At 38.3% G+C, this 18,339-nt stretch overlaps 1 protein-coding gene across 1 annotated transcript; it reads left to right on the top strand.

The window, feature by feature from the left end:
• The first annotated feature begins 6,885 nt into the window (after positions 1-6,885).
• On the top strand, positions 6,886-7,686 carry LOC127136477 (uncharacterized). Its single transcript, XM_051063025.1, has one exon. The coding sequence runs from the start codon at positions 6,886-6,888 to the stop codon at positions 7,684-7,686; it is 801 nt and encodes a 266-aa protein (XP_050918982.1).
• Positions 7,687-18,339: the final 10,653 nt, after the last annotated feature.

The raw sequence follows: 18,339 nt of genomic DNA, 5'->3' as shown, positions 1-18,339 counted from the left end.
AAATAGAGTTTCTTGATGAGGAGGAATCACTTCTTGTGCAGGGAGAAGATGTAACACCCTAATTCCCCGACTCAGCATTTAATTAAAATAGTTTGAATAAATATCAAATATTAGAGTGTCACAAAAACATAAAACTTAGGAAACTAAATAGTCATGCAAAATTAGTAGCGAAAATTAAACAAAGTCTGAAATAAGGTCTCAATAGTCACTCCAACAAAACAAAACAAAACATCACACAATGAAGGAAGACATTTCGTCCCCGATGCTATATATCAGAGCGGCTCATCTAAGATCCAATAATAAAAGCTAAAGGGGGCATATATGTCATCCCTTAACTCAACAACTACACTTGTACCTTATTGTTTGTACTCCCAAGGAGCACAGATGTCACAACAACAAACAAGGGTGAGAATACATCTAACAATTATTAATGGTGAATAACAACAAGACATGATAGTAACAACAATACAACAATATTTTCAATCACACACAAACACAATCAAACAAATCATAATGCAAATGCAATACAATGCCACCATCTCCATCTCATATGCATGTGGTACCAAAATCATTGGGAGCAGAGGCATGTTACTGATATTCTCATGTCTTCGACTCCTCTCTGAACTGTATCCTTCTCTGGACGTGGGACCGCCATAGTTCATCTTTGAACTAGGCTATCACTAGACCGAAGTCCTACCTATCTCCGAAATACATGAATGCATGATCGCAACAACCCCACATACAACAAAATCATTATCTTAAAATTATAAGAAGGCATAAGTCTCAATCATTCACACAAAAGGTTCCACTCTTCAACCTATATTTCGTCCTACTCGGCATCACTATAATCTCTCTTAGGATTATTAACTCAAAACGTCATTCAAGATCATCACTGTAATCCCTCTCTGAATTACTATACTCAAAATATATTTTCAAAAACAAATTAATTATCTCATCTCAAAGATAAAGTTATATTTTCCCCCTCATAAAAAAATATTCAAAAAGTCTCACAGAATCTTAATTTGTCAATAACTCATATTTCTCAAAAACTCTCAAAAACTTATAACATTATTATGTTGGACCCTCAACATGCTAATAACCAACAATTTATTCTATTTTCTCAAAAATCAGCAAAATAAAACTCTACCGAACATGGCTAGCATTGAGACATGTGATGTCAACGTTGAGCACATAATTTTTTAGCATTTAAAATGCATAATTAAATAATTAATTTGACAAGAAAATAGGACGCGTATGTGGATGACTCAAAGGATGTGGTTCGGAAAACCCATTACTATGAGCGTACACCCAAATGGCACTTACTAATATATAGCCTAAGTAAGTGGTTACCGCAACATTTACTAAACATGCTATGCTTATACACGTTACTGTACACGTTATACATTTACTAAATATGCCATGCTTATATACTCTACTGTACACGTTAGTTATACATTTACTAAATATGTCATGCTTATACACTTTACTGTAGATAGTAATATCCTTAATAACAACTTATACACGTTATATGTCCAGCATAACAACTTATACACGCCCAACATATGACATTACTAATATATTTACTAATAGTTAACCTAAGTAAATAGTCTTTCATAACAACTTATACATGTTACTGTAGATAGTAATATCCTTACTAATATTAATAATAATTCTATCGCAAGATGCCATGCTTCAGTTATCTAGTGAAGTAGCATATATCATCAAATTCCAATTTCCAAAAATTCTTTTAAAATTTAATCTGCAATCGCGGCCCTCCAAAAATCTGATTTTTTACTTTTCGTGAAAAGTTTTCTTTTTTCTTTTTTTAATTTTAAGTTTCTGAAAAAAAAGTAATTTTTCATTAAATTGTTTAAAAGTTTAAAAATTATATTTATCTTGATTTTGGAGAAAATTTAAAGAAAATCAATCAAATTAGAAAATTTTGGAAAAAACATGTGAGACTCAAAAAAACATATATTTTGGAAATCAAATGATTCAAACAGAATCGTTAAATTTCTCACGGGAAATTCACAACTCAACATAACCAAAAACAACAAAGAAGCGGATAATTATATGATCGGTCCATATTATAAGGTTATCACATCAAACAATAATTTATATAAACCTTAGGGAATTTATCGCAAATCCCCTTTTAGGGTCTCATAGAAAACACACAACAATATCAATTCAATATAATTTTCAACAATATGCAAGAAAACACGTAGCTCATAATTCACGTAAAGGAAAATTTAGGGAAAACTCATAACAATCTCTAAGGGCGTTGATAGAAAGATAAGGAACCTTCACTATCTTGCAAGCCTAAAATCACTTAAGTTTAGAAAATTTCTCCCTTACCTTGAATCTTATCTTCCATATGTTAAAATCTCTTGCTCCCAACTTCACGTTCTCCTAAATCTCCCAGAAAGCTTATGTCTCTTCCACGTTATGATAAAATTAGGTGTTAATTCACAACTTTTAGTATTTATATGAATTTTTTAAAATTATGCTTTTTGTCCAAATAAATCTAATTTTCTCTCCTTCTATCGTCTATTTTTCATAAATCACAAAATTGACCATTTATTTTATTTAATTAATTAAATAATAATCTAAATTAAATAAATATTTAAATTAAATAAATATTCAATTAAATAATTATTTAATCACAATTCTTCTCTTCCTATTATTTTATTTTATTACTAAAATTTAAGTAATAATTAAAATTATATTATTTATCAGCTCCCGTAACTTTTAATCCTAGTAATTAGTAGTTTATCAAATTACCCCTACATTCCGAAAATACCATAATTCTCATATAAAGGTCAATTTACACATCAATTAAATAGAATACTTAAATAATAAATTAGGGCATTACATAAGAAGTGTTGGAGGAACCTTTTGAAGCAAAGGTTCGACAATACCAAAGGATTTGGCATGGAAGTTCGTTTGAGTATCCTTTAAGCATAGAAATTCCAATTCCCTGGAACTGAAGTCAATCCATCTTCTGAAGTTCTTACACAAAGTACACACTTCAGAGAAGTTTGCATTAGAGGTGCAAGCTTCAGTGAGAATCTTCATTCTGGTACCTCACTTTCAAATTGCAGTAACAATTCATCCAAGAGTGTGGGGGGGGTGTTGGTTTGAAAGGGGGTTTGATCAGAATAGAATTGGGGTGTCATGTCAGGGATGACAATCATCTCAACATCTGATTTGAACTGTCTAACTAAATCATCAATTTCCTCAGGGTCTATGGTAGTGTTAGGTTCAGATTGTATCTCAGAAATCAAAAAAGATTTCAATGGTTTAGTCAGAAGTATCGGGGATAGAAGGTTCATTGTTTCTAATTCATTCCATGAAGGTGTCAATGATAGGTTCATCTATTATAGGTTAGGGGATGGATTTGGTGGTGCAGTCGTGTCTTCTGGAAAGGCATGGGATTCTAGAAATTTTAGGGTCATTGAAGTTGGTGAGGAAAATACAAAGTTAGAAGAACAATCTTTTATTTCCATAAGTTAAGGGTTAGTGGGAGTATGTTCAGAAGATGGCGGTGGTAGAGGTCCAAATGGTTGTTCAGTGGAGATAGTAGAGGTTGTTTTAAAAGTGGTATTTGGATTTAGGATCTGGGAGAGTAATGTTGGTGATATAATGATTGTGGGTACATAAGAAGTTAAAATAGTTGTGATGATGATTGATTCAGCTATTGTTGGAATATGTATGGGGAGTGTTATAGAAACAGATGATGGTTTTGGAGAGGGAGTGGTTAAACTTCCAAAAGGAATATATGGTGGTGGAGAAGGTTGTGGAGGAAAATATATGAAGTAGAAAGATCATAACTAACAAAATAAAAGGAAAGATCGGTCATAGAGACTTACCATGATGCCTAGAAGGAGTCACTTCATAAGGCCTAGCAGACTCATAACTGACAGCTTCTGCTTTTGGTCCCGTTATGTCTCTCAGAAGTCCAGAAGTCCTAGCAACTTTGGTGGGGGGTATAGCAGTTCCAGAAGATCTTTCACCTGAAGATTTAGGTTTTCTTTTCCTATTGAGAGAGTACACATCAATAAGATGATATGGGAGTTCCTCATGAGAAAGCGCAATTGGAGTTACACATGTTGCTAAGCAATCGGCTATATACAATTCCAGAACCTCTATTGGATCTTCCTTGGAGAAGAGAGCATAGTCACCACGAGAATTCTTCTAGAACCAACAGGTGTCATGTCCAAAAACTCTGAAGGGTCAACAACAGTTGTGATCAACGACATGTTCTTCAGATTACGTCCATTGAAATTCTTCCCAATTTCAAAATCTACTTCCTTTGTCAATCCTACTTCCATTAGCTTCTGCACCAAACTGCTTTCAAACAAAATGTTAGAAATTAACCTTCCAAAAGGTATCCACTTTCTGAGCTTAGAGGATTCATTATTTATTTCCTTAACCATCTCCCTCAGATACTTGAAGAGAATATATGGAAAGTTCATCTTCGTTCCAGTAGACAGATAGTACAACATGTACTCTTGGTCTGTGTTAATGTAATCTGGAGAATTTGTAGAAGGTCTGTGATGAATGCAACCTAGAATTATCTTGAACCAAACCCTAATATGATGATGTAGTTTCTTAGCGTTGGAAGAAGGATTTCCATCCAGAAAGATTACTCTAGCAATTTATGCCATTTTATCCTTCTTGGCCAACATCTCAAAGCAACGTTTCCCAGAATCATCATGACTGAGAAGTTTAGTAAATGACTTCTCAGAAATGGTGATCTTATGCCCTAACACTAAAGACGTTACTTGAAGATTCGTAGCTGAAGAAGATATTCAGAATTTCTTCACTAACTCAGTGTAAACAGGTCATTTGAGACATTCAAAGTAACCTTCTCATCCTTGAGTTCTAATATCTTCAGTTAAATCATACCCATTTTCCTTGAGGTTATCAATATCCACCATTAACTCACATAGAACTTCTAATTAATCAAATAGGGTAGAAAGTGTAAGTTCTTGAATTCCTTCTCTTATTTGATCTTGTTGTTGAGGTTGTTGTTGTTCTCGTTGAGCAGATTGTTGTTGTTGATGAGAAGCCATTGTTGATGAAGAACAAAAGTTTGGGTTGTTGTTAGCTCATAATTTCTATGCCCATTTTAGATTTACAAAAATGGAAATCCCTTGTGAAGATGTTTTTGACCGAATCTGGTATTATGGAGATCCAGTCGAAAGTCCCTAGGTGAGAAGGGCCAGCGTGCAGTCAGGACTTAGAAATATTCCTTCAAATATTTTGAGGACGGTTTCGATTGGAGATTCAAAATTCAAATAAGAGAGGGAACTTTGTTCTTATCTGAAACTGCTGAAAGTACACGTGGAGCATAATGGGCAACTACATCCAGTAAAGTGCCATGTGTCTCGACGTGATTGCATGGCCATTAGAAACGGTTATTTTGATTGAGTATAAATAGAGGGTCTTAGTGTTGGGATCAGGGTGTGTCAAAGTGTGTACAGAGTCTGTAAAATTTACCAAGTACCTATGTGAAGAGGAACCGTAAATTAAGAAATGTATGTTTGTTTACACCATTGTCAGTTATTTTGAAGCAATACAATTTATCTTTACTTTTCCAGAAGTACTTCTTCATTTCAAATAGTCTTAATACTTATTTATTTCAAACATTTTCCTTTGCTGTTTAGTTATCATCATTTATTTTACAATCTTTCTCTTTAATTCATATTAGTCTTTTACTGTTTGAGTTTTCATCATCATTACAATAGACACTGTCGAAGTGTTCATAGTTACTAGAATTTACTTTAAAACAATTAGCACATGTCCTAGGATCAATCTGATCGATCCTGTAAGTAACCAAATTTAGTAATTTGGAAGTTCAGCAGTTCTTTACCAATTTTCACATTAAACAAATTGGCATGCCCAGTGGGACAGTGCTAACGTTTTTTTTAATAAAATTGTTTTTATTTTTGGTTGTTCATTCATTTTCTCCTTTTTCGGAGAAAAAAAAATCGTTGTATGTTATTAAGGAGTGGTAAAGTAGCCATAACCAATGAACACAAACCAAGGAGGAAATCCACTGCGAGAATGGCGAATTTAAATGCGCCAGATAACCAAAATTCTCAAAATCCATCAACCAGCAATATATCACCCTCTTCTTCTTTGATAGGGGCAAACACGGCTACAATGCACGTGTCTGAAACGGTAACATCTATGGCAAGTTCGATGCCAACGCATTGGATCTCCCATACTGAACCGATTTTAACTTACATTGGACCTAAGGGGCCTCCACATACTCCCCCACCAATTGGAAACGTTCTGAACAGGCCTTCAGTACCCCCTAGTTTCTCTATACCATTTGGTGGTCGAGAACAACCATATGGAATGCCAACTTCAGTGATGGAAATTTTACACAACGCTGGTTCGACTTTCTTAGAACCAGTAGTTAACATGAATTCTCCAGTACAAGGGTCTGGGATAAATATGGGTCGAAATAACTAATCTTCAGGTTTGAGACACCAGACACAAATACCTAGCCTTACCAATAACTCCGTAGTAGTGTGGAGACAATAGATGGACGAAAGCAACCCTGAGATTGTCCAAATGCTTACCCAAACATTGACCAACGTATTAAATCCTCTAATTCAAAATATGGATCAGTCGAATCAACAGATGACAGTGCAGGTGACATGAATGTCTGAATTCCTGGGTGTACCACAACCTCATTGACACCATATGAGGGATTGGGTAAGGGAAAACCAGGGGGCGACCTTCGAAGAAGACCTTACTATCAACCAGATCCCATAAAATCAACCATAACCAGAGACGGTGAATCAGGAAGTAGGATTGGGACCCCCTAGGATCGAACCCCAAATCCCCAAAGAAATGGAGCCAAGGGTAGTAATGGTAAATAGAAACCAAAACGCCAATAATGTCATACGCCAGATTCGACATGACAATATGGCAGCAGATAATAATCTAGCAGCCATGGTCGAGAGGATTATGGTTCGAAATGGGGTAAACTTTGGTCTTCGAAGGCCAAATTATACATCACCGTTATCGAAATATATCTTACAAGCAGAAGCACCCCCTAGAACAAAAATCCTCAAATTCACTAAGTTTTCTAGGGATACTACTGAATCCACTATCGAACATGTGGCTAGATATTTAATTGAGGCAGGAGACATTTCGAACAATGAGAACCTTAGGATAAATTTTTTCCTAAGTTCTCTCATAAAGAATGCCTTCACATGGTTTACCACCATGCCACAAATTTCGATCCATACTTGGAATCAACTAGAGAGAATGTTCCATGAGCAGTTTTACATGGGACAAACAAAGATAAGTCTGAAGGAATTGACTAGTATCAAACGAAAGTTTACTAAGTCAATTGATGACTATCTTAATAGGTTTCGATTACTCAAATCTAGGTGTTTTATGCAAGTTCCAGAGCATGAACTGGTCGAAATGGTCATTGGGGGCCTTGACTATTCAATTAGGAAGAAGTTGGATACCCAGTATTTGAGAGATATGGCCCAACTGGCTGATAGGGTTCGACAGTTAGAACGCTTGAAGGAAGAAAAGGCTAGAGCAAATAAGAATAAAAGGGTAGTCTATGTCGCTTTCAACAAAGATGATGAAGGGTCCTATAACGAACTTTTAGACTTCGACGAAAATGAGATCGACCTTGCTGAATTGAAGTAAGGGCCACCTTACGCGTGTAAGGTTTTGGCCCCGTCGAATGGAAAAAAAACCTATTGAACCAGAAAAGAGTTATAAATTTCCTAAGAAAACTTATACTTTCGACGTTACAAAATGTGACGAAAATTTCAATTTGTTAGTTAAGGATAGGCAAATGATAGTACCCCCGGGTGCTAAAGTACCTTCTTTAGAATAAAGAAAGAAAATAGGGTTTTGCAAATACCATGGTTTTCTGGGTCATAAAACATCTCAAAAAATATTTTCTTTTCAGGGATCTTGTGCAAAATGCCATCCAATAAGGGAGACTCAAATTTGGAGACAAAACTCAGAGCCAAATGAAAATCGACTCTGATCCTCTGCAAGTGGATGATGCCCAGTATACGGAGCTAGAGGAAGTGAACCCCGTCAAAGTCACTAACGATTTTGACATGACTGAAGTCACTTAAGACTTTATCAATGAACCTGTCATGGATAAGGTTTTTGAACATCTTGATCAGGAACCTCTTAACGACTTCATTCAAAAATCTGTGGGAGATGCCACCGACAAAAGCGCTGACGTCTTCGAAGCTGGAATCACTGAAGATCCCGATCTGATGATAGTCACCAAGGAAACCGCTGATGGTTTCGTGTAGATAGATAAGGCCACTGAGGGCCTTCAATTACAATTCCAAAATTTGTACATCACTGAAGATGTCAACATGGAGGTTAATATGGTCGAGATATCCCAGGAGACCTCCATAGAAGTTGACAATGAATTTCGACAGGAAGAATATAACAAAATCTCCTTCCCCAAAGAGGACGAAACATTGTCTGACTTCCTCCGAAGGTGCCAGAAGAAGCAATCGGAAGTCATGTTGTGCCCCCAGTGCAGCGTTGTGTTCAACAAGAAGGCGACCCAAAATCTCGAGGGAGTAAGGAGGGCGAATCACCAAGGGGGTCACAAAGCTTTTCAGAATCAACAGGTTGTTCAACCCATAAGGGCTTTCGACCCAAGGAGATACTATGATCCAAGACGGCCAATCATGAAACTTGGTGAAGCCAAGCGAAAAGGTCTTGTTACTAAACCCATTTCTTTCAAACCTAGTGCTAAAGTTTCAAATGGGAAGTGGGTAAATCCAGTAGATGGCGGGAAACACGATCAAGGGAAATGGCAGAGCTTCGAAGTCGAAAGAGGTTTGTCATTAAGTTACCGTATGGAATTTCAAGCCGACAAGAAAACCTCTCATGTCTCTGAAAATTATAAAGGAAAAAACCCTTTGAAAAGGTCTCAATGGAGAATGGAGCAGAGGAGAACGAAATCCCAGAGGGATGCTGGTGAAAATGATAAAGCTGAGTCTAGCACCAACGTGCATGCGAGACAAAGGGAAGACTCAAGCTTCGACAAAAGAAAATTCAATGATCCAGCAGAGGCGGCCAGAGAAAGATATAATCAAATGGTTGCTGAAGATAAAATATTGACTAATAATTTCGACTTAGTATCTTAGGCTTCTCTAGATATTTTATTCGGTGTGGTGTCCGTGATGCCAGGGAGTTCGACCGAATCACAGAGGTCGAAGATACCGACAGCATTACGAAAAGATAAATGGATGCTCATAAGCCAGTATCCTACTATGTGATGAATAATGGTTGCGTCGAAGAGAAAAATTCCTTCTTCGAGAGACCCAACGAGGCTATGAAGAGTCATCTTAAGCCTCTCTTCATTACTAGGAAGGTTGAAGATGTTCCCATTAATAAAATCTTGGTGGACTGTGGCGCGACCGTGAATTTAATTCTTCATCACATGTAGAGGAAAATTAGCAAGTACGACACTGATGCCAAACCTCATAATATGGTGCTTACCAACTATGAGGATAAGTGGGCTCCACCCTTAGTCTGGTTCTATTTGAGCAGGTTGCTCTTCCACAACTACTTGTGTTTCCTGCTCTAATTCCTCCATAGGTGTATCAATGCTTTGTGATTCTTGAATTTCTTCAAGCTCTACTTTCCTCCCACTGATTCCTTTGGAAATAAAATCCTTTTCTAGGAAAACTCCAGTTCGAGCGACAAACACTTTGCCCTCAGAAGGATTGTAGAAGGAATACCCTCTCGTTTCTTTAGGATACCCCACAAATAAGCATTTGTCATATTTGGGATCAAACTTAGTTGAAATTTGTCGTTTCACATAAACTTCGCAACCCCAAATCTTCATGTAAGACATATGTGGTTTCTTACCACTTCATATCTCATATGGTGTCTTCTCAACCTTTTTGGATGGAACACGGTTAAGTGTGTAAGCTGTTGTCAATGGTGCATGTCCCCAAAAGGAGTTTGGAAGATCGGCGTGACTCATCATGGATCGGACCATGTCTAACAGGGTTCGATTTCTTCTCTCAGATACACCATTCCATTGGGGTGTTCCAGGAGGAGTAAGTTAGGATAGGATCCCACACTCTTTCAGATGGTCATCAAAATCTAGGCTTAAATACTCACCACCTCGATCTGATCGAAGAGTTTTAATATTCTTACTTAGTTGGTTTTGTACTTCATTCATGAATTCCTTGAAATTTTCAAAGGACTCTGATTTGTGTTTCATTAAATACACATAATCATATCTACTAAAATCATCAGTAAATGTGATGAAGTACTGAAAACCTCCTCTGGATGGTATGTTTAGTGATCCACATACATCAGTTTGTATGAGGGCCAAAAGATCATTAGCTCTTTCACCTTTTCCTGTGAATGGAGACTTTGTAATCTTTCCAATTAAACAAGATCTGCATGTCTCATATGATTCATAAAAAGATTCCAAGAGTCCATCTTTATGGAGTTTGGAAATGCGTTTCTCATTTATGTGGCCTAATCGACAATGCCAAAGGTAAGTTGGATTTAACTCATTAGGTTTCATCCTTTTAGTATTAATGTTATAAATAGGCATTTCAAGATCAAGGACATATAGTCCATTGTTCATTTGTGCAGTAGCATAGAATATATCATTCAAATAAATTGAGTAACAATTGTTCTTTATTATAAATGAAAAACCAAACTTGTCGAAACAAGAAACGAAAATGATATTCCTGCTAATTGCAGGTACATAATGACAGTTCTCTAACTGAATTATTAAACCACTAGGTAAAGTCAATACATAAGTCTCCACGGCTAAAGCAGCAACCTTTGCTCCATTGCCAACTCGTAGGTCAATTCACCTTTTGCCAAATCTCTACTCCTTTTTAGCCACTGCACATTGGTACAAATGTGAGAACCGCATCCAGTATCTAATACCCATGATGCAGAAGTAGATAAATTAATTTCAATAACAAAAATACCTGAAGTTGAAGTCTCTACTCCATTCTTCTTATCTTCCAGGTACTTTGGGCAGTTTCTCTTCCAGTGTCCGGTCTTACCGCAATGGAAGCAGGTGTCTTCCTTTGCTATGCCTCCACTAGGCTTCAAAGCAGCAACAGTGGGTTTGGGTTTGGCAACTTCCTTGCCTTTCCCTTTATCACCCTGCTTGGTGGGTCTTTTGTTATGTCTCTTTCCATTTCCGATCATCAGAATGGACTTCCCTTTTGACTTCAGATTCTTTTCAGCAGTTCTTAACATGGCTAGAAGTTCAGGAAGAGATTTGTCCATATCATTCATATTGAAATTTAGGACAAATTGAATGAATCTATCTGCCAACGATTGTAAGATCAAATCAGTCGCAAGTTCCTTTCCGAGGGGAAAACCCAACCTCTCAAGGTTTTCCACATACCCAAACATCTTGAGCACATGGGGACCTACAGGGGTGTCGCATCACGCGAAAAACCGGCGGGAAAACAAGAACAACAGAGCCGCCACCGTGCGTTATTTATCCCAAAAGAGGGAAAGGAAACGCTCAGAGTAAACCTGGAAAAGACATGGTCTCGCGACCAAAGAGAATGGGATCGGGAGTCGGTTATGCGAAGGGAAGGTATTAGCACCCCTACGCATCCGTCGTACTCGACGGGATCCACGCACACTAGAAAGGAAAATGGTTGCTAAACACTGCTCAAACTCACACACACTGGCTGAAAGAGACACAAGAAAACAAGACTGAAACTGACTCGGCAGGATACCGCATCCTGGGCCTACTTAGTCTATCAGGCATAGACATCAGAGTCGAAGTAGTTCGGACTGGGGAAACAACACATGCTCGCTAGGATATCGCATCCTATGCATACGTATCTCCTCGGACGAGAGAAGAATCAGAGCATTCGTAGCTCGGCTGACACGCACACAAACAAACACTGGCAAAGGCAAACGTGGAGCCTGAATGCCAATCACTGGACTTACATCAGCATCCGAACCAAAACACACGCACACTGGAACCCGAATGCCACTCGATGGACTTACATCAGCTTCCAAGCACACAACAAGACAAAACAAAGACACAGGCGCCCGGAGAGATCTGCTCATCTCCTGCCTACGTACCTCATCTGGTATGAGGATCAGGGCGACGTAGTTCCCCTACGGAGGGATACAGGACTAGCCTAACCAGATAACAGAGGGAGACACAACTAGGGAGACTACGACTTGAGCCTAGATGTTATCATGCAAAATCATCCCTAAGTCAAGGTTTCTAGCTAACTGGCACAGGGGGCCAGCCTATCCTAATCATGACTTGCACAGGAAGCAAGCCACACGCACACTTAACTTGCACAGGAAGCAAGCCAAGCAAAACCTAACTTGCACAGGAAGCAAGTCTAAACTAACCCGAACTTGCATAGGAAGCAAGTCAAACAAACATACAAGTACAGGTAGCACACACTATACACAAGCAAGTGGCTCAAACAAGGGTTAGGTTTTAGTCGAGGGGTCATATCAACCTCAACAAACAAACCTCTGGAACTGGGTAGATGTTGCTCTTAACCTTGACATTGAGAGCCAAGGTGAAGCAGATGATAGGTGAGTGAAGATGAGACTTCACAGCTCTTATCCCTGGCCTGGGAGAGCTTAAGACAAGAATGTGTGGGTTCAGAAAGTGGGAACCCTTCTACACATTTGAAACTGACTCAACTGTACAATTGCACAAGATCTTGGGTTTGTATCTGCAATGCATCAACACAGTGGTGTGAGCAAAACAGATGACACACTGAATAGCAGGGGATAGGTTGCATATCCCTTGGGTTCTGCCAATTGCCTCTTCACTTAGGAGGACTTTGACTCTATACAAGGACAAATGTAAACAGTCACAAACATTGCCTCTTAAGGAGGGCTTCAGACAGTTGCCTGGCCAAGTAACAGGCCAGGTCTTCCAGACTACATGAAGATTAGAAATATACCTCAATGCAAATTGCTTATATAAGCAAAGCAAAGCAAAAGTTCACAAGGAACTAAGCAACTAAAAGCACCTGAAATAGTCAAGCAGATGTTAGTATGCAACTCAAATCAAAGCAAAAGGAAACAGACATTAACAGTTAATCAGAAGCAAATGGATGTGCAAGGCATAAGGCTTAAGGCATGTGGGCCAAGCCACCTACAAAACAAACAAGTTAGACAATGATATTTAAGCAAGCTCAATCAAAAAGAAATGGTCTCATTGGTCATTTGTTGGTCAACCTGAAAACACAAGCTCAAAAGTGAGTAACAGGACCACTAGGGCAAGCCTAGGGTCAAAAGAGAATGAAAAAGTCAAAACAGCAAGCAATGTCCAATCAAAATCAAATTCAAACATTTAGGAAGCAAACCCAATTGGTTTCATGTTCATATCATGCACCATCATCATTTCATAAGCAAAAGAAGTCAAAGCATGGCAAATGAGAGCTCATAGAAGTCAACAGCAAGACTTGCATCAAAACCAATCTTAAACATTTCCAAAAATCACCAAATAAATCATGATCAATCACAACCCACAGCATGGTAAGCATGTCAAATTTCATCTCATTTGGACAAGTGGAAGGCAGTCAATGAAAATCAGAAAGTCAAAGCAATTTTGAACATGCTCAATGAAGTCAACCAAACATGCATCAACTTAGAAAAATCATAAATCAGGGATGGTGTATGATAAATGAATGGGACTAAAACCATGGCAAAGATGAGGATGTCTAGTTATCTCATGTAAAATTTCATGTCCATCTAATAAAGTATGAGAATTTCACAAATGAAATGGGAACATGTGTCACCAAAAGTCAACATTTGACTAAGCAGGGAAGAAAAAACTCAAACAATTAGGAAATGGCTCAAATAATTCCACAAAAAATCACAAGTCAACTAGACACATAAAAGAAGGTTCATGCAAAAATTGAGGTCAATTGAAAGTCAATAGGCATGGATACAAAAATCAGGGAATTGCACATCCATGGTGTGACACAAGTTGTCACACCTTACTTCAAAAATTCACAGCTCTCAAACCACATAGGATAAAATCATGATCTTTACATCAAAATAAACATGGATGAGTGTAGATTAAGCACAAAAAATTTCAAATCAAATGGATGTATCATCACAATTTCACAATGGTTTTGGCAAAAGGTACAATATTTGGTCACATTCTACAAACCCTAATGCCATTTAAAAATTACTCATCCAAAAAATCAGAAAAAATAATGACAAAAAACTAGGGATCATGATGAAGATGATGCAAAAATTCCCATGAAATTTTGGAATTAAAATGAATGAAATATGAATTTTGCAAGATTGATGATCAAAGTGAAATAATTATTGAAATGAAAATGAATTAAATTGGAATATTAATGAACCGGATGGCAATTTTGTAATTTTGGGAACCACTTAATCAAACGATGTCGTATTGGCCGTCAGACCATACACATGCCAAATCTAAGCACCATTTTCATGGAAACAAACTATTGAGAGAGAATCGAACAAAAAAGCATATGAACATCAACTTTCATTTCCAGATTTCTTGCTAATTACTTAACCAATTTACATGATACAAAGCTCATAATGATCAGGGTACTAAGACCTACACTAAGCATGGCAAAGTTTGGAAAAACAAATGAATCGAAAACTGACCACTGTTGAAGAGCAGATGAAGATTCAGATGCTATTTGTTTGCCAATGCTTGAAACAGGTGAGGATTATGCTTCCACAAGTTGAATGGTGAAGTAATCTTGGTTCAATGAAGCTTGGAAGTAACTCAAATCAGATCTGCCATGGGAATTGCTTTGGAATAACAGTTGGATAAAAGCTCCTTCCAGCTGGAGAAGGATGGTTGCAAAGTGTTCACAAGGTTGCTTGAATGATGGAAAAACCCTAGCTAGGTCGTGCTCTTTGAAGGTTTTGGAAGAATTTTAGAAAATGGCCAAAAATGAATTTGAGAGAGAGTGAGATTTTTTGCTGGTTAGATGGCTGCAACTAGGGGTTTCATTTTGCAGAAAAAATGATGTACCTCTGCTGTTTTTGTGGTACTGAATCCAAATCCATGGAAATGTGGGATAGAGTTGGTGAAAAAGTGTACTTTTGTCCAATTTTCAAGCAACTTGGGAATGGCTATATGTACTGCATAAAAATGACTTGGTTCATGTCACAAATGCATTTTCAGAACATGTTTGATTGGTAGAATTGATTAGCAATGGTTAATTTTGAAACTCACTTTTGTACCACACTTGAAATTAATTCATGCAAGTCCAAAAATGCCATTTTGATTGGTGAAGTTTTGGTACATGAAAGTTACATTTTTGGAAAGAGGGGATCAAATGTGACTTGTGGGAAAAAACCCCACCCAAATTGGCCACATGGTTTGAGAGATATGGCCTTTTGAAGTTCAAGAATTTCTGAAAATGATTTGATCATAACTTGCCAACCATACATGGGAATTGAGTGTTCTTGGACTTTTTGGAAATGGGAGAACAAGATCTTCAACTTTCATGTTGGGCAAAAATTCATTTGAAGCTTGTATCATGATGCAAGTTTGAGGATCAAGACTTTCCATTTTTGGCAGGTTTCAATTACAGGTCCAGTTTCCATTTTTGGAAATTTCTGATCTGGCTTCAAATTCTTCAATGATGTTGTTTGACATGATATATGAGGTCTATATGGACATGAATGAGCTCTCTCAAACCAAATCCAACCATCAAAACCATAAAATCAGACACAGTTGACCAGGTTTGACTTTTTAGGGTTTCTGACTGACTGTGCATTGACTGATGACTTCTGAACATCCAATCTTTGACCTAAACACTTCAAATGGATCCCCAAGTCATGTGAACATGTTGGACCAACCCTAGGGCCTTGGCTCAATGGAATTTGTACTTGCTTGCTTGACTGACTGATCTCCTGACCAGTTTGACCTAATTTCTTGATTGGCTTGCACTTGCGGCAAATGGGACAATGCAATGCTATGCAGTGGACCATGTTATGCTATGACCTACCATGAGAATGTATGTACAATGATAGGTGCAAATTTGAGGTGCTACAGCTGCCCCTATTCAATCAGCTGGGAACCCGAATGGATGAGAGCAACGGCTGTCAGACTTTCAGGGTAAACAGGGATTGAATACCAAGAACCGTAGAAATTTGCACTCTGCCGGATATGATACAAGAAGAACCACGTCATTTACTGATGACGCCTGCAATTGACAACTACAGAAAGGCGAAACCATTTACCGATGGTTAGAAACTGGAAACTTGATATTTACCGATATCAACTTCAGCGAGACCATTTACCGATGGCTGTTGGGAAACAAATCTGATGTAAAAGGAAGCAAGACCATTTACCGATGGTGGCTTCAAAGAAACTTGACATTTACCGATATCAACTTCAACCCGACCATTCACCGATGGCTACTGCAACTGGGGATCTGATATTTACCGATATCGAAGAAAACTGGGCCATTTACCGATGGCGTCTCCACTTGGGGAGGAACAAAATCTTTGTGGTGTAATCAGACAAGACGTTTACTGACGACTTCTGGGGATCTTGATTTTATCAATAAGGAAACCAAGCATGACCAGACATTTACCAATGACTGGGATGAGACTCGACGTTTACCGACATCGAAAGATGATGTTTACCGACATCCAAAAACGACCAGACATTTACCGATGACCGGGAAACACTTCACTAAGGGAAAAAACAAATATTTGCAACTGGAAACCAGATAGGACATTTACCGATGACTCTACTGGGGATTTCTAGCTGGGGATTATCAGACATTTACCGATGACTGCAGAAAAGACTCGATGTTTACTGACATCGAAAGATGATGTTTACCGACATCAAAAAATGAAATGACCAGACATTTACTGATGACTGGGGAGAATACCCGATGTTTACAGACACCGAAACAATGGTGTTTACCGACACCAAAAACGATGACCAGACATTTACTGATGATTGGGGAGAATAACCGATGTTTACAGACACCGAAATAATGGTGTTTACCGACACCAAAAACGATGACCAGACATTTACTGATGACTGGGGAGAATAACCGATGTTTACAGACACCGAAACAATGGTGTTTACCGACACCAAACAAAGAAACACACGCGGGTGCTAGTATGACACTTACCGGTATCACAAGAACGACATCTTAGATATGTCAAGGCAAGGTTGACCACTTGCTGGGGGTCTCACTGAGGAGAAACAATCTTTCTGTCACCAACGGGTGAGGAAAATAAGCCTCTGTGGGATACCAATCCTGAATGCTGTCAAGAGCAACTGTAGCAGACTTGCTGTGCTGATGTTGAATGAAATGATCCGCCTCTGCCGGGGATACGGTCTGGTGAGGTTAACACATGAATGCATATGTTTGAATTTTTCTATGGCGTAATGCTCCATATTGAATGGGAATGCTACGCAGTTTGAGGATGCAATGATCACTAAAATGCAAAATGCAAAAATGATGAAAAACTCCGGCTGGGGAGCCAAAACTGATCGGGTACTCCAACTCTGCGGGGAGACTCTGCAGGGAGAGCAACGGCTTCTCACTCATGTTGGAGAATAGCACTGCTGCTGGGGAAGGTAAACTCCGCTGGGGATATCCTTCAGTCCACAGATAGGATAAAACTGGAGATAAATTTCAAAGAACCTGCCTCACTCGGGGAGGAAATCGGCAAATACAGACCTGCCGGGGATAGGCAATCCTTAGATCTGTTGGGGAATAGAAGACACTATCCATAGACGTCTTCGCAGGGGAACATAGCTCTGATAGCTTCCAAACTTGCTTGGGGAAAATATCTGCTGAGGAAACGTCCTCACAGATGCCAATCTGAAAAACAGCACAACAAAATGCCCCCAGGGGATACATGGACAAGATACGCTCAAGTGTCCTCAACATTCAAAATGATTTTCAAATGTTTTGTCATCCTGCAAGCTATTGTTTAGCCTTCATGTTTTTATATGCAATGCTTATCAAAAATTCGGACAGTTTTGCAAACAAAACAGCAAAAATAAAAACAAAAGAGCCATTTATCTGAATAACGACTTTTATTGATTGAAAATGTGCCTGAAGAGGCAAATACATTGGGAAGCAATTCCTAGAAAGAGGTAATTGCGCACAAAAGGAAAGATCTATCCTAATGGCAATGTGAACACGGCATCCACTATTTCCCAATTCTGTTATAACTCACAGATCATCAGTTTTCCTCCCAACTCCTTGCTTTCTGAGAAGAATGACTGGACGGATCACATCTTTCGAGATGGCAGACGACAAAGCTTGATGAAGTACAGACAACTCAGACTGTAATCTTCGCTTT

Source organism: Lathyrus oleraceus, chromosome 4 (assembly GCF_024323335.1).
Source record: "Lathyrus oleraceus cultivar Zhongwan6 chromosome 4, CAAS_Psat_ZW6_1.0, whole genome shotgun sequence".
In the NCBI taxonomy this organism is placed as follows: Eukaryota; Viridiplantae; Streptophyta; class Magnoliopsida; order Fabales; family Fabaceae; genus Lathyrus; species Lathyrus oleraceus.
This window is presented reverse-complemented; position numbering and strand designations above follow the sequence as displayed.

Excerpts from the sequence above, each read along its gene's own strand:
- LOC127136477 (XM_051063025.1), top strand. The coding sequence starts at position 6,886 with ATGGTAAATAGAAACCAAAACGCCAATAATGTCATACGCCAGATTCGA.